At 37.6% G+C, this 21,527-nt stretch overlaps 1 protein-coding gene and 1 non-coding gene across 2 annotated transcripts; one reads left to right on the top strand and one right to left on the bottom strand.

Moving 5' to 3' along the window:
- Nucleotides 1–4,031: 4,031 nt before the first annotated feature.
- LOC103712301 (uncharacterized) lies at nt 4,032–12,232 on the top strand. Its single transcript, XM_008798783.5, has 2 exons — nt 4,032–4,266; nt 11,826–12,232. Exons 1-2 carry the CDS (start codon nt 4,115–4,117, stop codon nt 11,902–11,904), a joined length of 231 nt encoding a protein of 76 aa, XP_008797005.1. The 5' UTR covers nt 4,032–4,114; the 3' UTR covers nt 11,905–12,232.
- Nucleotides 12,233–13,151: 919 nt separating this feature from the next.
- Nucleotides 13,152–13,225, bottom strand: TRNAE-UUC (transfer RNA glutamic acid (anticodon UUC)). Its single transcript has one exon. It is a non-coding gene; the product is annotated as a tRNA-Glu (tRNA).
- Between the last annotated feature and the right edge of the window lie 8,302 nt (nt 13,226–21,527).

Consider the following 21,527-nt stretch of genomic DNA (forward strand, 5'->3'; position numbering starts at 1 on the left):
CCGTGTATTGGGCACCCCAGCCGGTTTTACTCATATCCTCCCCACCCATGGGTCCGTTTTGGTTACCCCTCTGGGCTCCAGTACGAACCCTCCGTGTGAGTATGTCACACCTGGCACCACCGAGGCTACCAGCAGACCAATACGCTCTTCCAGACCCCGTGTCCGAGTAGGGAATATCCGCTCTCCACAATTTAATCAACGCCCGTGCGTTTCGAACTCAGAACTATTTGGTTAGAAGTAAGGCTATGGTACCACTGCGCTACCACTTCAGTGGCTCTTTTACCCAAAGAGAAAAATCGGATTGATTTAGTGTGAGAATTTGGCCAGCTGCCCTGACCTGAACCAAAGTTCTACTCGCCTTCAAATTCAAAAATCCAAACAAAAATAAATCGGAACAGGGATCGCGATCCCCTACCCAAACGGCCCGAAACGACCACTGTTGGGGCAAGGCCGAGGGAGGTGCGGCCCGCGCGAACTCCTCAGAGCTGGTGCAAACAACCAGTAGCTGGTAGGGGCTGTTGAAACCAGCGAACAATCGGTCGTAGAGGTCGTTGAGCCAAATTTATCCCGAGAACCATCACTCATCTTCTCATTAGGATCTGTTGGAAATCGCCACCGTTGATCGAGAGTCGTCGTTCACGCCACTCGTCAGTGAGTTTTCCACCTCTGTCACCACTCCTTTGGGCCGAGAAGGCTGCCACCAAGGCAACTATGGGCGCTGCACCTCTTCTTTTTTTTTCTTTCTTTGTTTTGACTGAGCACGACCGCTCCCACTAGTCGTCATCGGCCGCTCTCCGTTGCCACCACCAATGCCAGCTGCCGCCTTGCCTAACCCCCTTGGTCAGCCATCAGTCCACCTCCTTCTTACTCTATTTTGCTAAGAAGAAAGAATAGAAGAAAAGAAGAGGAGGAGAGAGAGGCCATCCTTCTCTTTCTCTCTCTTCTTTTTCTCTCATATCCCTATTTCTTTCTCTAAATAGACCCATGAATCTCAATACAGGGTATGTCCACCTGTTCTACGGACTTGAGTTAACCCCCACAAATAGGCCCTAAATTGCTTGGGTGCTCGACCAGCCTATCAAAATGACCACCATGGCTTTGTAGAGTGTTCCTAAAACCCACAATGATGAACCTTGTTCAATGACTTTGACCTTGATCGAGTTCGTGCCCCATGATTCATTGTTTGGAGCGCCCAAGCCTGACGCACTCGGAACCATCTAACGCTATCATTCAGCTAATTGTTCTTATCCCTTATTATTTTTAATTCCATTCAAATCTTTGAATAGAAATTAATTTTGCTTCTAATATTTTAAATAGATTTAGTTGATTCGCCTAGCAAAGTTTGACAATCTAAGGCGAAAAAGGTAAGTAGATTTTGCACTTCTTATTATTTTTTAAATTATCATATTTTTCATGCATATGATATTGCTAGCAAAGAGGCCAAGTTTTCTTAAAATTATGGATTAACATATGTATTACGAAAATCATGCTTTATTATGAAAAATAGTTTCATGAATATTTTTAATGAAAATAGTTTGTTTATGAAATATGAATCTAATCGTGTCATTTAGTATTTTTTATCTATTTATGTGTATATTTTAAGAAAAAGATATAAATATTTGAAAAGCTCTCAAATAGCTATGCATGAACCCCTAGACTTGGAAAAGATCGATACTCGAAGCTAGCATTCATACGAACACAGGTCCTGCCGGTGAGTATAAAGTTGGTATTCAAAATATGTATCTATATCGATTATGAACACATGCCCCATCGCGGGTATAAAGTGACCATAGCACTAATATCTGTAAGCAATATTTTGAACTATAATATACTAAACGACATAAGAATGATTTATGGATATATTTGCAATATGAACTTGGAACCATATTTATGAAATATTGATGATTTATGTATGCATGATTGACTTTATGATTTGATTTAATATATTATACTAGTAAGTGCTTTATTTTTGCCATAACTATTATTTTTCTTAAATAATGCACTAACATAGAAAAACTTATGCTTGACCTGGTAAGATTTAGTTATTGAGTTGTGTTGCTCACATATCTTTATTTTTATTTTTTTTTTTCTAGATGAATAGGGTTAGTAGGGATGAAGGATGGTCCAAGCTTAGGGTTCGCGCCAGCAAACTTAACAAATAATATTAGAACTTTAATTCTTTAGTTAGTCATAGATTTATAGCTTAGTAATTTTTTAAATATTAAGAATTATGGGTTTGGTAATTATGTTTGGATTTAGATGCTCTGAATCAGTGTTTACTTTGTAGATGATCAAATTGGACTTTTATTTATTATATTTTGTTTGAAATGGTTTGGAAGCTAAATAAAATGGTTGGCTTCATGTTATCATGGGTTGTACCCCTCGGTAGTATGGCTGTATTTTATCCCGAATTTGGGGCGCAACATTTAGGGTCAATAAATGGGCACATTCAAGTTTAGGCTGTCTGATTAACCAGATTTTAAAAACTAATAAGTAGAGATCATGCAAGAGGGTTTCATCTTTACCTCTAGTATCACATGTACAAATCTCCACACCCTATTTATCTAGTATGTAGGATTTTAGGTGTTGACGGGTAGTAGAAAGGATGGCGGGCAAAAGAATTCTAGTGCAGAACTATACGCTTAGAGATTGTTTGACCTAGGTGCTAATTGACAAACATGAATACATATCTTTGAAAAATATTACTTGACTTATACTGTGTAGAGGTCGAATGCTTCTCATATTTATTTAGAGGAGGATTCTTTGATAGTTTACATATCTTTTGGATCCATCTTTTGTAGATGTCAAACTCCATTCACTCTTACATGATCGCTGGCAGATGATGCATATCCTGCTCTCTATTAAGATTTCACATATTTAAGCGAAAAAGGTAATATTGCTACATACCAGATAGCAAGCTATGCGGCTAATCATACTAAAACTATATTTTGGAATTCTTCAGCACATCTTCCATCTCAAATTTTAAATATTTTATTTTCTAATTTTTATAAATGTACCTATACTCACATTATTTAATTTATTCGGCTTAACAAAAAAATTTGTTACTTGACTTACTCAAACCAATGCAAGAAAGTTACAAAATGATGCTTCCATATGTGGCCTCGATCAAGCTGCACAATCTCTCCTATAAGCACTACAGACAGTGGCGCATCCTTGGGAACCCTAGCATAGGCCACCAAAATCCAAAACCACGAAGACGGAAGGCAATCCTTCTGCAGGTGCGACTGAAGCCCATATTCTGAGTGGTAATCCATCATCAAGTGCAAATGGACAAGGCTGGAATGTTATCTGGGATCTGTATCAGAAGACAACCTTGCATGAAAAAAACTTTGCATGAGATCAATCTCCGGATTATAGAGCTAGAACTTCAACTGCATAATAAGCTTGAAGCTGAAAGGAAGGATAAAATTATTAGAGTTTCTTAAGATGGAAAAGGGGAGACCGGGGCTTGGACATCAATAAAACAATGTCAATCTGAAGGGGCTGCAAGAGACCGGGGCTTACAGCACTTCCGATGACATTGATGGGTCTTGTTTCAACAAATATACACCAAAATTCTGTGCACATGACAAGATCTGATAGAGAAAGGCGCTGGAGTTTCAGAAAGTATGGCTTTAAAACAAAAAATATCAAGCGATTTTTTTTGAGAAGAGATAGCAAGATAGCAGATGGTTTAGAAATAAATAAAAGAAGTCATGGAATAAAATTCAGGATGGAGTCTGTGAGAACCTATGTGGACGTGTGTTTAGTTCCACATCGGTTATTTGTCATGAAAATTTTAAATATTTATACAGAATTAAGAAATTTAAAAAATATTATTTAGCTATTTTTTTGGGTTGAGGATTTGAGTTGTGAGAAATAGTATCACAGCACGAAGGAGTGCATGGTTCACTCAGTATTTTCTGGTCGAGATTTTGGGTACGGATTCAGCCCAAATCGGGGTGGTTGAGGATCCGAACCGGTCTGCCTGACCCGCTTACAGCTCTCCCCCATGCTCCGTTCCCATATTTTCCTCTAGTCCTCTTTGCTCCGAAGAGTGCTTTGAAGAGTGAGAGCTGCCTAGGGTATTTTCTAGGGTTTTCTTTTGAGAGCGATGGCCCTGACCAACTTCATCCTGACGGTGGTCGGCGTCAGCGCCGCCGTCCTCCTCCTCCGCAGCGACGTCAAGCAGTCCGCCACCATCTTCCGCCGCAACGTCCGCCAAATCCGCCAGTGGCTCGAGGAGGAATCCACCTCTGCCGCCAAGTAAAGCAAAATCCCTTCCTTTCCTTCTTCGAATTCGAACTTTGCTTCCTTTCGTCGCATCAATTCGTAGCTGAGAATGTGTTTCGCTCGGAGATTTTAGTTAACCAAGTGACTTAAAACTTAAATTTTATGCAATTCAAATTGGTTGCTACAATTGCTTCAGTCGTTCGAGAAATTAGTTGGATGGATTCGATTGCTTTCTTGAGATTATTATTAGTAATCTGTTAGTTATTGTCACAAATGTTTTATGGTTCATTTTAAAATTATTATTTTTTTAAATTTCGAAGTTGTGGAGTTGCTTTAATCGTTAGCTTTCTGATGGTAAGTGATTCAGTTTCTTCTCAAACTGCGTGGGTCAGTGATGCGCTTTCTTGAGCGACTAAAATGTTGATTTTTGGTTGGTGAATGAAAAGATATACAAAATTATGATTATACAAGAATTATCTAAGCTTTTCTTTATCTATCTTTGTTTTTCATAGAGTTAAATGTGGCAGCTTCCGATTAAGTGTTTTATTATAACAGTGGAACTATAATTCACAAATACTTTTCATCAATTTTATTTGGTTTTGTACATCCTTGTTACTATCAAGGGACATGTATTCATCAACTCCGATCATTTCTGTGTTTATTTTATTGATCACATCCAGATATTACACCCTTGATTACCATTGTTCCTGTCTTATTTTCTCTTGCAATAAAAGATTAAATCTTTCTTGTTTGATTGGTGGAAAATGAGCATCTGTATATATGCTAAAATTCATTTAAGTTTGTGGATGATGACCCAACAAAAAGAACATGTAAATAATTTTGAGCTTTTCATATTGTTGAAAATTTGTTGCATCAAAGGGCCATGGATAATTGCAATAGCTAGTAGGTTTAGTTTTAGTCTATTATGTTGTTTTGTTTTATTTTACTTAGTGATTTCAGGATGTTTAATCTATTTAATGAAGGGTTGAGTCTAAAAGATCTCTATTTAAGGGCTTAATAAGGCATGGTAGTGCAGTGGTATTGCTTCTGTTAATGTTCATAATCCTATATTGGGAACAGTAACCAGTTCCTTATATGGGTACATTAGGAAGTCTAAAAATCTGAGTCAGCGGCTTTTCTATTGCTAAATAGGGGTCTTGGATCTATGTAATGCAGTTCTGGAGATTGAATAAAGAAAAAGGATTTCTTCTTCTATGAAATTTTAGTTCCCTGCTCTCTGCTCCTCCTTCTCTTTTTCCTCATCCTCTACAATGTCCAGAATTCCTTTTTAAACCATAATAGTTCCTTCTAAACAAACTCTGTCCCCTCTTTTATTTTGACCTAACCCTAGGGCTGATCAGAATTTTAAAGAAGGTTGTGGTTCATGAGGATGTAGATTGTGAGACTATAATGGAAAAATTATGTGTTTGGCGAGAAAAATTGTGTTCTTGCACATGTAATTGTTAAATCATTATTGATATTTATTTTTTTTTTTGGCGAGTTAATTTTAAAACATTTCACCTTTTTTAGAATATTGATAATGCAAAGAAAAATCCTCTTTGTTAATGAATTTACAGCCCATAAGGTTTTTGATTAAGTAGGTACAGATAATAATTGATGGGCAGCACCAGATTCTAGGTGAAGGAATCATTTATATTTTGTCATTGGATAACTCTATGGGTTTGAATCTTGTTACGATGTATTGGATTTTCGATCATTGTGTGTGAAGTTGTTACTTCTAGTTGCATGGCTGGGTGCCTAGGGTTTGCTAAGGAACATTTTGTTTCCAGTCTTTAATGCTTAATTACTATAAAAAGAACATCAAGTTGCAAATTTGTAGAGTCATGCAATTTCTTAACAAGAAATGTGTTCCATAAAAAATACTCCAAAATCAACTAAGGTAAGTAGTTCCATATGTATATGCAAACATGTTTGTATATCTCTAAAGGAATAGTGTTTATATCCAAAAGAAAGGGGAAAATAAATGAAAGGAAGTAGATTTACAAAAGGAACTTTCATTTGACCCAAGTGGGTATGTTTTAGGTGCATGGCTATGTAGGAGACTTCCATGCTTGCTTATCCATTTACCATGCTCCAGCATTGGGCACATCAACCAACTTGCACCAGCCATCCTCTGCACAGATTTCTAAATGCTAATTAATGGAAGATAAGCTGCTTCACATGAGAAATCTGGTGTGGAATTTGCATTTAAGGCTTGTTTGGTCTGGTTTCTAGGTTGACCACCACTAATACCATAATCTAGAACTATACTACCTTCCTTGTTTACCACTATCAATAATTGGAAATTTAGAAGGAGATGGCTCCATGTATGACCTTCACCAAGTCTATCTTCAATTCAAAATGACCAGATTCCCTCTTTAATCTCCCCAACTTCAACATTCTCTCTCTCTTTTTTTCCTCCACTTGTTGCACTCTCTCCCATAAGTCATATGCCCCTTCATTTCTCAATGTCAAGGAGAAACCCTAGCATGACCACCAAAAAATCTAAAACCCAGAAGATAGAAGGCAATCCTTCTATAAATGTGGCTGAGGACTGCCTTCCTGCTGGCTGTCCTTCGTATGGCGCGAATAGGTAAGGCTTAGATGGTTCTCAAGATTTCCATCAGAAAGAAACCTTGCACGAGTTTCATCTCCAGGATGTGGATCTTTGTGAGAGGTGTCAAAAGTTGCTGTTGGAATTGAGGAAGACTATGTTCTTCAGAAAAGAGTTCAGGGAGGCTGTGGTGCAGAGAGTAAACCAGCTCCTGCGTGAGTCATCTACTAGAGGCTCACCTACCACAAACAGCGTTACTTATGTTGCTGCTGACCCTCCAGCTGTGAAGGTGGAAAGGTTAGATTGCATGGTTTAGCTTCATATCCCGATTGCTATTTTGGTTATTGTTGTTATCTTTTTTCAAAATTCTGTTGAAGTAGTGGTTTGATTAACAATCTTTTGCTTTATTTTTAACTTTGTTATAAATGATATTGGAAAGTGAATGAAAGTTATGATTTATGGATGTATAGAATCGTTTTGCCTGGTGTGCTGTTCTTTAGGGCTCTTTATTTTCTCTTTTGTTTTCCCCTTCGTTTTAAAACATTGAGAGAAGAGCTTTACCTTGCTGTTTGCAGGTAAAGTGAAGCATGCCACATGAGATGTGGAGTATAACCAACAGCCTTAATGAACTACAGCACCCTGAAATAAACCACATCCCTTAATAGCTAGTATCTCAGGGCATGGTGATTCACTGAGGCTTTCAGGTTATGCTCTCTGTCTCACACTGCATTCATCATCACTACTTATGAACACAGTGCCAACAAAATTAAATACATTTGTAAAAGAATTTTAACATGGAGCAAATATCCTTAGATTTTTTATCTTGGCCGAACATATCGACAATAAGACGATTTTGCTTGCAACCAGATTTTTGTGCCTTCATGGGCAAACTGCAAGGTTGGGCCTTCATCACCATCCTTTCCTTCATAGGCCAAGCAGTTGGTAGAGAGTGGTCCAATAAAAACTGAACAGCCTATTTAGGGCACATCCAAGGCACCTAACCCTATCACTGCTGCCCACAGTAAATTTCAAGCTGTATCAACTATTTATTAAGAATAAGAAAGAAAAGAGCGAATTAAATGCCATACTCAGGTACTAACATATGCTAGTTGATGTGCTTACATGCCTCCATGATAATTAAGTTCTTAGAGTGTCGTGAAATATACTATAAGTTTCTATCCCATTATTACTAGTTAGTACATGTTGGGAGAGCTAAGTTATAAAATAATTGACATGAACATTATCACCGTATGGTCATCAGCCCATCATTTTTCTTTTTTATTATTTCTTTGAAAACCATCATAAATTATCATGAGAAAGTTCTGTATGCCAGAAAGAAATCCTTTGCACTGAAATTCCGACTTATTTCCTCTTTGAGTGTGCCCTTAGTTTAATCATTATAAGCACTCTATCTAGTTCCTTTAAACTTATATGTGCATCTGCTGTTGATATGTGATCTTTATTTGTTGATATTAAAGCTCAGTTCGAATATTTAAGTTGTTGTTCTTAGTGGCATAAGCTTCTAAGATGCATGGCGCAAACTGATGCGAGATGCTAATATAAGTTCTGCAAAATAGAAATTTTTGAATGGTCCAATTATAGAACTAAAAATTGTGCTGCTGCTTTTAATATTAACAGGTATCAAATAAGCAAAGCTACGAGTAAGTATATTGAAAATAACGTCAACAAGGGTATAATGGAGAGTAATAGAAAAAGGTTAAGGTGATTCTGTTCACACTGCCACTGGAACACTCCAGTAAGGGGCAGAGTGCATCATTGAGCCACCAAGCATTAAAGGTCCGTTCTTGACAATGTTTATCTCATTTGTGAGAATGTAGGGGACAAGGAGCATGGTCATATCATTGACATCACAAAGAATCTGTATATCGATGTTCTGGCTTCGCTGCAAAACAAGAATCACGTTCCATTCCGGACAGAATTAGATGTAAAGGATTACAATCTTTGGAAATAATTACAAGTTGCATGACATGATGGTGGAAATGGGTATGCTTTGCAAGATGTCAAACTTGTGTATAGTGATGTGGGGAAAATTTGATATATAGACTCAAACAACTATTCAACTAAGAGGGCGTTGGGTAATAGTAGATTAGGAGAAGTTTCTACCATTAGATTAAGAGGATATTGCTCAAGCAGTTGATTGTTCTTTGACAAAATGGCATGATACTTTAGCTGTGCAGAGAATGGCTCAGCAAGCACTATCAATTCATGTATCAAATTGATGAGGATTATAACTAAAGTCTCATGCTTTACAAGAAATCTTAGATCCAATGTACATAGTGAGATGAAATGATATCATCCTTTTTTCTTCAGTTTTTTAGGTTGCATTAATTTATTAGATGCACTTACCACTTAATTTTTGTTCCCCCATCCAGCATGTGGAAAGTCCTACTCGTAATAATTTCTTTTGGAAAGGAATAAGTATCATTTTCTAGTACCTCACATGAATAATAAGCTTGACGTGATGCTGGGTTTTACTGTTCCCTTGAAGATGAGCTTGAGGAGCAGCTATAGCTATAACTGACCTAAAAATGACTGAGAAGTGTTTTTAGAGACTTAAGGTAAGTTACTTGGTCATGCCCTTCAGACTGTGATTTGGCCAGCGTTTCAAGTCATGGCTTGGGTAATATGTTCTTCTATGATCTTCTTGTTCTTAGGTTTTATTGAGAGTTCACTTCAAGTTACAGACTTAAAAATTTAGGAACTCCTAGTGTTTTGTTTTTGCATCTTTGTTTATTTGTTTTCTTTCTGTTCCAAATTTGAAAGATGTGGCAATTAGTGCTTCTAAAAAGAAGAGCGAAGATGATTTAAACACTTATATGCTAGTGAGTAAGGTGATTTAGACAGCATATAATATCTTACGTGCATGAATTACTCCTAATTTCATAAAAAACAACATGCAGTTGCCTACTTTGATAGCAAGTTGAATGTTAAGAGTATCATACCCATCAAGTTGGAACTTTATGCGTTGATTCAAGCTTTACATTACTGATTAAGGGTGCAAGCCCACTTTGGGAACCTTCTCAAGTAATTTTTTAAGTGCATATTTCTGGTGCTTACAATCCATTCCAGGACATATTCTTTGATTTTTTTTGGGGGAAAATGAAACGTGTATCAACATAAGTTGTTCTGTTATGTGGGCTTCTACGAAAACATTTTTTATGACCCTAACTGATGTGCCAAAAATGCCCAAGCATTAGAGGTGCATTAGATTTAGGTCTTAACCAGGTACTCAACAAACTACCACACTTCACAGCTGATGTTCTTGGGAGCCCACTTTGTGGCAGGTTTTGCTCTAGTCTAGTTAGCTCTTTCCATGTGATGGTTTTCACTCTAGGACAACCAAATGGCCTTTCCTTATGGTGGCTGTAATCTAGTCGGTTGGTAGCCTGTTCCACAAGTGGCCTTACTCATTGCCCAACCCCTCCCCTGGCCCTTTCCACAGATTGCCCCTTAGTGACTTGAACTCCAAACGTGGGCCTGGCTCTAATACTGAATCCTATGCCTAAGGTTTGGCCATCTCAATACTGGATCCTGTACTGCACCATTCTATTATAGTATCAGTATGCCCCATATGGTATTCGATTCAGCGTACCGAGTGTCAGTACCCCCTCGTACCGCGTATTGGTTCAGTAACGGTATGGTATGGTCAATACGCACCGTTACCGACCGGTACGGCCAGTATGCGCCATCAGCGACCGGTATAGCAAACCTTGCTTATGACTTTAATAAATACTCAGACAATGCATAGATGTTAGAGGTGAGTTTGGCTTGATGTTAACCATGCATGTAACAACATTACTTCTATGTTCACAAGATCCTTGTGGATGCAAGAAAAAATATGAAAGATGTACTGAAAAAGTATGTAACCCTTGATTGAAGGAATGGTAAAGTAGGATGTATATGCTTCCCTATTGTTGGGAGAAGGTTTCTCTATTATGGCTTTTGTCATTTACGCACCTCACATTCGTACTACTCTGTTTAGATACTTAGACCTGTTAGAACATGCTGAGGGGGTTGAAGAGGCTAAAAGCGGCCTACGTTCTTAAGTAACATCCATAGTTTCTGTAGAAGAAAACCTGTATTATAAGTTGTCGATGGTGGCAGGTTCAATATTTGCTTTATGCATTATACAGGGATCACCATAAAGTTAATATTATAGTCAGATTTTTTAGTTGCACCAACTTGTTAAAAGTTATGATTTAGTCACTTTCAGGGTGTTAGAATAGTTATCTTCGCATGTTTCTATCCTTTCTAGATTCCAAGCAGAAATCGTGTTTCTGTCAAGGTTCCATTATGTAATTGGAGCGACAACAGACAGGCTTTTTAATCTTTTGCCTCTGACTACTTTCTTAGTTACATTTGTGGATCTCTACCGATTGTGTCAGCGGTCTCATGGCTGAGTTTCTGAAATTTCTGATGACTTTGTCTTTCTTTGGGAAATCATGTTTGTAGTTGCATGCTTTTGATGTGGGGAATGATTGTGTAGAAGCCAAACTGTCTCATCAGTTTGAGCCAGCACAACTTTAAACTTGCAGAATTCATGGGAACCCACCATTGCATGTAATATAACTTAGTAAACGTTTCTTCTGTTTTGTCTGATATTAGTTGATATGACAAGGAAGGAAAGTTAGCAATTTCTACCTTCAATTAAGTCCAGTTGATGTTATGGATGTGTGTAAGTGGCTATCTGCTAATGCATTTGTATTTTTCTCTTGATGTCTTGGTCCTGGAAGAACTCCTCATAGTTCTGAGGAAAGTAAGGAACAGTGATACCCTCATCTTTCCTTGAATCCTGATAATGACTTTTGTGCTTTCGGTTTTCAATGTTCAATTGTGAGGACATGTTTCTATCATCCCAAAAAAAAAAATTGAGAGTACATGGTTGATCTTCCACTTCTAGACATGTTAGAACATGTTGCATCTACTTGCCCATCATATTATGTAATGTAGGTTCTAAGTTTAGCAAATTCTAATGGACATTAGTTATCTTTTCTTAAACTGCCCTTATTTTTCACAGGTCTGCGGAGCGAACAGCTCCCAAAGAATTGGATTCGCAAGCTCCGAAGAAAGACATTCCCAAGGAAGAGAAGCATTAGAATATCATGTAATCTTCATAGGTTTATAGACAAGGATCAAACAAATAGCATGCACAAATTGTTTGTGAATTGTGATAAGAATAGTTGTAGGTTTTTGATCAAAAGATTGATATACAAAAACTAGAATCACTTGTTTTCTGAGGGTTTTGGCAATCATGCTTTGTTCACTTGAACATGTGAAATTTTCATGAGGTGCAGGTTTGTTAATGTTATGTGGACTGTGCATAGAGCTGTTGATGCCCAACTTATATAATGTTTGGATGGATACGATGTTGAAAACCAATTTGAGAATGTTGAAAACTGAAATACATAGTTCTCAGTTACAAAATATTTGCTAATGAATTTTGGTCTCAGATGTTTGTATATTTCAAATCATTTGGATTTCGGGGGTTCGCAGGCATCATGCGGTGAACTACCTATTTTTCAGGTGCAGCTACTTAGGAGTGTTCAATATCTGTACAACTGGCCAAGGAAATTTCTCTGGTATTTTGAAACTGCAAGAAAAATTTTGGTGGATAAACCATCCAATTTGTTCTCACGAGCGACTGACCTATTCAAAACCGTGCAAACTTGATGATTTAGTTCAATGCAATGACAAATGATGGGAAAGTGGTTAACCCAATGGTTGCACAACTTCTTGTATACTTAGCCGTAGCTTGATGCACTTTCTTATTTCAGGCGCTTATAATAATCCGGATAAAATTGGTTATCTGAAATAATCTTTAGTGATTTGCTTCCTATTCTTAATCTGCTGTGGCTTTTTTTAAAAAAATTAATCAGGGAGTGTTATTTAGAAAACCAGGAGAGAGGATGGCATTTAGGAATCAAGGGATCAACCAGGGAGAAGCAGATCCCTTAGGAAAAACAAAATGCACACGATAATTTGATCAATTATGGTTGGTGTCTGTTCTCTTCTTTTCTTGGAAAAGATATGTCATGTTTTTCTTTTTAAATACAGAATTTAAAATTGAAGCAACACAAATGTTATTGTGAACCTCCATGGATACAGGAATTTAACAGCATATTTTTTGACTCAAATCAAATAAGCAAAGTGAAGTAAACCTTTTTTTTTCGTAAAATTATAACTACAGGGATACCAAGTGTTCATTCGGCACTTTTCCTAAGGAAGAAAAAAAAAAACAAAATTGAAAAGAGAAAACGAAACAAATCAAAATTGAAAAGAACAAGACCAAAAACAAAATTGAAAAGAGAAAACGAAACAAATCAAAATAAACGCAAAAAGGAGTTTCCATTGCCGGGATTTGAACCCGGGTCGCCTGGGTGAAAGCCAGGTATCCTAACCGGACTAGACGACAATGGATTTGTCAAAGAGGGTTGCTTATAATATATAATACGAACGGCACCGAAAGGAACAAGCAAGAGTCACGGCACCGAGTATCTCATCATTATCTCCTACCCTATGGATGGTTTAAACTGGGCTGAGAAGTCTGGGGGTTAAGTGAGGTTAACAATATTGAATCCCAACTTCATGTTGTTGGTTGATAGATGCTAACGCTGCACCATCAAGTGTACAGCTTAAGCTCCATGTTTCTTTCTTTCTTTCTTTTTTTTTTTCTTTTTCAAAGATCAACTTCAATTCCATGATTACGTATTTAGGCACTAGATCCTGTTCTATGATGATTCAAGCTGAAATTGAAAATATTTTGATGAATGAGTTCCCTTTTGTGAAAGTAATAATTTTGTTCCATCCCTTTGCGTAGAATATTTTAGCTCAAGAGAACTTGAATAGCCAGGTGCAGATCCTGTTCGTTCGATCCTGTACAGATTCAACGAAAATTTTCTCTATATCATATTATATCTTATATCGGTTCAGTAACCCCACCAACCTTAAGGCCTGTTTGGATAAATTCTCCTCTAAACTAATTCAAAGAGAGACGTTGCCGAAGGAAAGAAGAAACTCCAACCTTGATGGAACCATCAATATATGATCCTAAAAAAATAAGGCATGTTAGGGGTGTAAAGGGGGGCTACAAACCTTTAGTCCCATACTGCTTGAGTAGTGGAAATAGTTGTGCTTATAAAGGATGTTTATCTCCTTTCTCTCGCAAGGCGCCTTTTGGACAAAGCTGTGAGGAGTATCTCTTGTCCTGAAAAGGCGGAGGGGCCTCCCCAAAGCGGACAATACTTCGTGATAGGACGCAACTCATTTTCCTGCTCTAACAAGACAATATTTTCGATTTTAAAAGGTGATTTATAATAGTACTTCTATTTTTTAGGATCCTTCTCAGCTTAATCCATCCAATAATAGAAATTCTCGTTCTCCTACCATTTATTCTCCACTCATCACCTTCTATATTAGGTTAACCCCACGGATAACCTAAGTGAGCAGCTAAGCAAGATAAAAATTTAGAGTAATTTGCACTTGGGTTGTAATTCGCTCACCTCCTGTCTTTGGCCAAAACTCTTCTTACGCACAAAAATTAGTGGTGCAAATCTTGTCTAGTGCAAGAGAGCTTCATATAAGGGCAATGGCGTACGTGAGACATGAAACTCACAAACAACTTGCCAAGCTCTTGTTGTAAAGATCTAAAGCATTCTCTTAGTTACGAGCTTTGAAGGGCAATATATTGAGACATAACTAGGTCATAGCTAATAAGTGAGAAACCAAGATCTTAAAAAACTGACCGACATAGTAAGACGAGGACTAACATGGTTATACGCATTAATTTATTGGGGTTAAAATCCTATATGGGATGGTTAAATATAGATTGAAGAATATCGATCATTATATATATTAGAGAAGAGGTGTCAATTTATATATCAATTTAAATAAGTCAAGATAATTAAGATATATTATATATTATACTGGCGGGTGCTTGATATTTGATATGCCAACAATTGTTAATTTGGTTGGTTGGCACTAATCTTTAAAGCACTGTCCTTGAGAGAGGTCTAGGATCTAAGCCATAGTAGTAACCTATTACCACCATATTGCTCAAAGTCAGAGTTTGATGTTTCTCTAATCAATATCTTAATATATGCTACTAATTTAACTCATGTATCATTGCAACTTCCATGGAGCAAGTGCCTGCAATTTTTATACGAACAACTAGAAATCGGCACATGTTTGGCCTCTTCAAAGTGCCTTATTAAATCCTTCTCCAAGCTTGAAGAAATAAAAGAGGAGAGGGCCTAAAGGTTGCGTGTCCACGCGATGCCGTTCCTCGTCGTGTTCATGAGAACGGCAGCCACGCGCGCGTGGCCCGAGAGACAGCGACGGGCGAAGTTTATGACAGCACGGGCGCGAGTGAGCAATGGATGGCCGCGTGAAACAAGGAGTCACGGAGCGCCAGTCTTGGTCGCTTGTCGCCAGTCGCCAAGTGAGGTTTGGTAACTCGACAATCGTACCCACTTTGTGACACCAGTTTGTCGAATCTACCCATGAAAACTTTATATCCAATACTGCATGCATCGTACCATCGTGCACGCCGCCAATCATAGCCACTCATTCCTATAAGCCTATTTATCAAACACTCGTCCGCAAGCACTGCTACACAAATGAAATTATTAGTATATAAGGCTGTAAATATAGGGTGGATTGATCTAACTCCATTTAAAGAACTCAGGGCTCGGTTGGATTCTAAAATTAGACTCGAATCTAAATTTACTAAATTCTGATCTGACCCATTTAATTTTTAGAGCATTTTGCGTTTTCTAACTTACAACCTGACCCGATCCGAACTCGATACACTATTAGGGCCCGTAGGGGCACTCAAGGATCTCTAACTCTCTATTCCTCTATTTTTTTCTTATATTTGAGGACTAGAGAAATGGAAGAGACTGTCTTTTGTGTACTGTTGAATAGCATGAATTTTATATTAAGGTTTAGATTAGTTACATTAAATGAACAAACTATTCTCCTAAGAAGGAAATTTAGACTACTGAAAGCAAAATAGAGTATAGTTTTTTCATGTGGAAAAAGATGGATTTATAATGAGTCATTTGTAGCGGTTGAACTTTGTCATGTGTCATTATCAAAATTATATTCCTCATTTTGGCCCATGCATACTTTTCTAGTAGTATGTTTAGAAAAAAATAGTAGTAGATGCATTCCAACAAATTCAGGAAATATCACTGTTGAATAAAAAGATTAGCACAGATGCAATTCTTTTTTACTCAAAAAAAATATTGCATACAAGAATAGAAAATTCTTTTTGTAGCTAACAAGGTTGAGCCTATCATTATTAGGTTAGTTGTAACGACATCAATCATTAATACTTAGGCACTTTCACTTGTATAGTCCTGTATAACCTGCTTTCTGCAGTTTTCATTCATTGCAAAAGAAACTAAATATAGTGGTCTAACCAAATTCTGATCCAAACCTGACCTGGACTCAATCCTGATCCAGATCCGAATTTTTGGATTGGGGTCGGGTTATACATAGACCCAACCCGACCTGAATGCCCGTTGGGTCAGAAACGTTAGCCATGGACCTGATCCAACCCTATTCGACTCGACCCGATCATTTATTAGGTTGGGTGTAGGTCCAACAATAGGATTCGAATAAGGAACTGAGTTGGGTCGGCGTCACTCATGACTAAGTCTGACCCGACCTATTTGTACCCCTATTGGTATGCATGGCTTTGTGGTGTGTATGGTGTGAGATATAATTTCTCCTAATATGAGGCCATCTAGCCTCCATCATCAGAGTTATCATTGTTCAAATAAGAGTTTGCACAGTGCAACCTATGCCTGCCTGTATCTACATAGATATGGATCATGCCAAGTTCTTGTGTCAATACCATTTTTGTCTACCAAAGGCTCCAACAATATTTCTCTCACCTTCATCTAGTGGATGTATTTATACCAGAACTATATAATATATCTATTTTACTAGAAAAGCATTTCTATTTTAAAATACTCACATGGGATCATCTAGTCCAAAGTTTCAAAAATGTCTTTACTCTCGGGGGGTTCATGCCAAGTCCAGCATACAAACAAAAAAAAAGGGGGATAATGATTAAGAGTGGCAATTTATGATCTAACCTATCAATCCGACCTGCAAAAGATTTACTTTAAGTAGATTTGGGTTTGACATAAATGGATTTGGATTGTAAATTGGTCAACCTGTCTAAACTTGTTTATTAAATGGGTTGGGTTCAGATTTAAACCTTTAACCCATTTAACCCATTTTGACCCATTTAATAATTGGGTTGGATTATGACCCTATTCGTTTAATACATTTAAAATTTGTTCAACTTGTTTGAAACTTGCTTAGCCTATTTTTGACCTATTTAACTTGACCCGCTTAACCTGTTTAAATCCATTTAATCTGTTAAAAATCCGTCTAATCCACTAACTTCTTTAATAAATGAGTTATATGGGTCCGGTCGGGTTACCTGTTTAATAGAAAGGTTAGTTTCAGATTTAAAATTTTGACATATTTAATAAATAGGTCAGATTTGGGTTGATGACCCAAATTAACTTGACTAAGATAAAATCAAATAATACAATAAAGCAAATAATGCAATAAAAGAAAATGATTCGGACTCAAATGGATCTAATTCGGATTTGACTCAATCTCGGGGCTCAGGATCATCTGAATAAAGGGCTTTAATGTCTCCATCAGAAAACCATCTTTGTTTTGATCAAGTTGGAATCCAAATTCAACGATTACAAATATTTTATCTCATACACCAACTATCTAGAGACCTACTTCTTCAAATTTTGTGCCGATGCCATGAAGTAGGCAAATCTATCATTGGTTGAGTAGAACTCTTATAGGGACTAATCAGTGGCAATAAAAATGGTTGCAAACCATGTTGCAAGTTCCTCAAACGTGCTATACTAGTTTACATGTTTGAATGTGGAGTGATTAAAGATTTAAATAACATATGTATATAGGAGCAGCTCTGCCAACTATAGAGATCTCTATGTCACCTAATTGGCTCAAGGTAGGAAGAGCTTATCATGATACAATCCGTACCTTTCATATTTTTATATAATGTACCTTGTTAGTAACAAGGAAATAAGTAAACAAAAAAAAGGGGGGGTAGATGGCAAGGGGCTTGTTGAGTATCAATTAGGAAACCAGTTGAAAAATGGATGGATCGTTCAGAACGGGTTCGAGTTTAGCCAAGAGACGCGAACGACCATGCAAAATTCTTACCGGCCGGACTTGCTTCCATTCCACTAGCAAAGAATAAAGAGAGTGACTTTTTCTTTTGAGCCGAGCCTTTTTTTATATAAAAATATAGAATCCGATGCAAAAAAAAAAAAAAAAAATTGTTTGGTTGCTCTATTTCTTATTTTTCTTTTATACCTCATGCATCCTCATTGCCAACCTTCTCACTTTGGGCCTTCCCTCCTCCACCATTCTTAACCACTTTGTCCTCAATACCCATTACCTCTCTGACACCTCCATCGAGGCCTTCATTGCTCGCGTTATCCGCTCCCTCTCCCACTTCTCTTCTGCTCTAGTCGTGTCTTCTTTGAACACTCCTACATAATGATCGTCAGCTTTCCTAAGGCTGAGCTTATCCTCAAGTACGTCTTCATCTACCATCTCTATCTATGGCCTCATTTATTAAACATATTTTCTTAGTTCTGCTGTTTTTTTTTTCAAAAAAGTAATGACGACCAAAAATAAAAATAAAAAATTTTTGTTTCAATTATTTTAAAAAGAAAAATGACAACGATGCTAATTGTAACCTTGATCTATTAGATTTAACTCTAACAAATTATAGGGTCTTTTAAGTTGTCCCATAATGTCGGCTAACAAATCATATTATTCAATTATTTTAATAAACAATGCTCATCGGCCCACACAATACTAAAGAAACAAAACATTATTTAAGGTTACGACTTCTTAACACGTAGGTTTTATCCCAATCTTTTAGAATGCATCCAAATCGTCCACAATCTCGGCCTGACCTGCAACATATTCTCTCCAAAGTATCACCTCCTGACCTCGCTACCACTTCCATGTGCAACCAACCTATCCTACCAACTTTCGCTTAACAAAACAGAGTCGAGATGGAAAGGTTGTTGGATTTTTGTATATGGTGGTGGCTGAATTCTCTTTTTTTTTCTTTTTCTTTCTTCTTCATGGTGGCTAGGGTTTTTTCTTTGTGGAACCCACCGAGAGGACTCAATTTCCACGCTGGCTCTATGTTTGGGCTCATGCTACGAACTCCTTATCCTCCTCTCTTTTGCTGGAATTGTACTTCGCAGGCCCTCTAAACAAGCTTCAAACCAAACTCAAAACAACCAAAACGGATATTTGGATCCCATGCTGCTTTTTTTTTTCGGCTGCTGCTGAGACTCGAAAGTGGGATATAACTGAAGGGTCGACGCATGTCAAGGAAGTCCTCAAAGCGCCCAGAGAGATCCTCCAATCTCCGAACCTCTCTCTCCAGTCAGGGGCGGCCCAATACATCTGAGGGCCTAAGGCGAATTCAGTAAATAGGGCCTCTTTTTTTTAAATAATAATTTTTTTAATAAATATAAAATACTTAAAAAAATATTATGGAAATAGATTGCTGTCAAGTACACTATTTCAACAAAGATGCATGAATCTAATAAAGGTAGACAAAAAGTCTCTTCAATTTAATATAATTTTTGAATAAAAATATTAAAAAAAATACTTGAAAAAAAAGGGCCATGAAACTGTTCTTGGCAATACTGTTTACCATGTGAAGCGAGAGCGGAAAAGGCCATCCCATGGCGCTTCACAGTCAAAAAAAATTTGTCTAGAAAGGAACCTCTCTATAAGAGAAAGTAGGGTCATTATGGAAAATTCACTCCATCTAATTAATAAAAGTCCCATCCTACCATCTCCCCTTCAAGTGAGTACCCAAGCAGTGCAACATCACGGCACAGCAGCCATTCAACCCCCCCTCCCTCCTCTTTCTCTGCCCTCCTTTTCTTTTGCTAAAGACCATCTCCCCCTTCAAGTGAGCACCGAAGCTCCAACCACAACATCACGGCACAGCAGCCATTCAACCCCCTCCCTCCTTTTCTCTCTCTACCACCCAAGAGGGGAGAAGAAATCGAGAGGAGAAAATTAAAAGAATCTCCACCCTCCAAGAAGTCCATCTCCAATCCCCCTATCTTTCTTCCTGATGGCCCAGCTGGATCAGGATTCAGGAGTAATGACTTGTGAGGGAAGGAAAACCAAGACCAAAACCAAAAAAGAGAAGGGATGAAAGATAAGAGTGGCTTCAGGCGTGTATCAAGCCAACCAAATCCCTCCTCTCTCTCTCTCTCTCTCTCTCTCCACCCAAAACAAAACTACTGTCCCCAACTTCCCCAATTGCCCCTCTGCAGGCCAGGAAACCCTCCACCTCCCTTCCATCGGGGGAAGACTCGTAGCCAGCTTCTGCTCCCGGAGGCCTTCCATTGGCCCGGGGCCTTAGGCGACCGCCTCGGTCGCCTAGGGCTCGGGCCGGCCCTGTCCCCAGTACTCCCTTTTTTTAATAAAAAAAATCAAAAAGGGGCATTTTAGGAATAATATAGAGTGTTTTTTCTCTTTTGGACATTTTACGAGGTTACTGTATTTTCACTCTTGCAGGATCGGTGCAGGATTTTTAATACCATTTTTTTCCATGGTAAATAACCTTCTCCGATCACAATAAAATTGGATGCGGGTTGGATCAAAAATTTATCAATTCAAATCTAATTTATTTATAAAACATGTCAAAATTTTAAATCTGAATACGATTTGTTTATTAAACAAGTAATCTAATCCAACTTACATAATTTATCTATTAAATAACTCATATCAGATTATATGGGCTAAACGGGTTAAATGAACTTTTAACGGGTTAAATAGATTTAAACAAGCTAAACAGATTAAGCGAGTCGGGTTAAATATGTCAGAAATAGGTTAAACAGGTTTCAAATAGATTAAACAAGTTAAATAGATTGGGTTAATTATTAAACGGATCAAAATAGATTAAATGGGTGAAAGATTTAAACTTGAATCCAATCTATTTAATAAATAAATTTAGGCAGGTTGATCTATTCAAATTCATTTATGTCAAATCCAAATCTACTTAAAGTAGATCGTTCGTGGGTCAGATTGATGGGTCGATCATAAATTGCCATTCCTAGCAACAGATCGTAAGAATTAGTTATCTGAAATATTGTGTTTCAAACTTCAAAGTATGGAAAACCAAATAAAACTATCAGAAAAGGGATTTATTGTTTGCTGCTCGGTTATTCCCGTACGGGATCTTCATCAAGCGAGTGCAAATTCTTACATTTTCTTTCCATCTTCTCCCTCTCTCTTGATGCCCAGGTCCAAAGATTGAAGTGAGAGGGTCCAGATCCCTGTTCTCTTGCCTACTTATTTACCACTCGGAATATACACTTTGTATTCAAGTAAGCCACAAAATTGTTTATGGAGAAGCTTGGTACGCAAATCTCAGCCTATTTTCTTATAGAGTTTAGAGTTAGCTTAGTCTTTTTCAGTTTGGTGCTCATGTTTTCTTCGACTATTGCATAAGTCACGGGTTATTGTCCTTGGGCATGGATCTCTTCTCAGATTTTTACTTTTAAGTACAATTGGCACCTTCTAGGTTTTCTGATTTTTGTATCAATCATTGCCCAAACTATTTCATATTTCCAAATCTATTTCAATTGATGTACTGCATAGGCTA

The sequence above is a fragment of the Phoenix dactylifera genome, chromosome 9 (genome assembly GCF_051530095.1).
Source record: "Phoenix dactylifera cultivar Ajwa chromosome 9, Ajwa_hap1_PhDact_Kaust_v1.1, whole genome shotgun sequence".
In the NCBI taxonomy this organism is placed as follows: Eukaryota; Viridiplantae; Streptophyta; class Magnoliopsida; order Arecales; family Arecaceae; genus Phoenix; species Phoenix dactylifera.

Coding starts and splice junctions, on each gene's coding strand:
- LOC103712301 (XM_008798783.5), top strand. CDS start 4,115: ATGGCCCTGACCAACTTCATCCTGACGGTGGTCGGCGTCAGCGCCGCC. Junction 4,267..11,825: donor GAATCCACCTCTGCCGCCAA/GTAAAGCAAAAT, acceptor TATTTTTCACAG/GTCTGCGGAGCGAACAGCTC.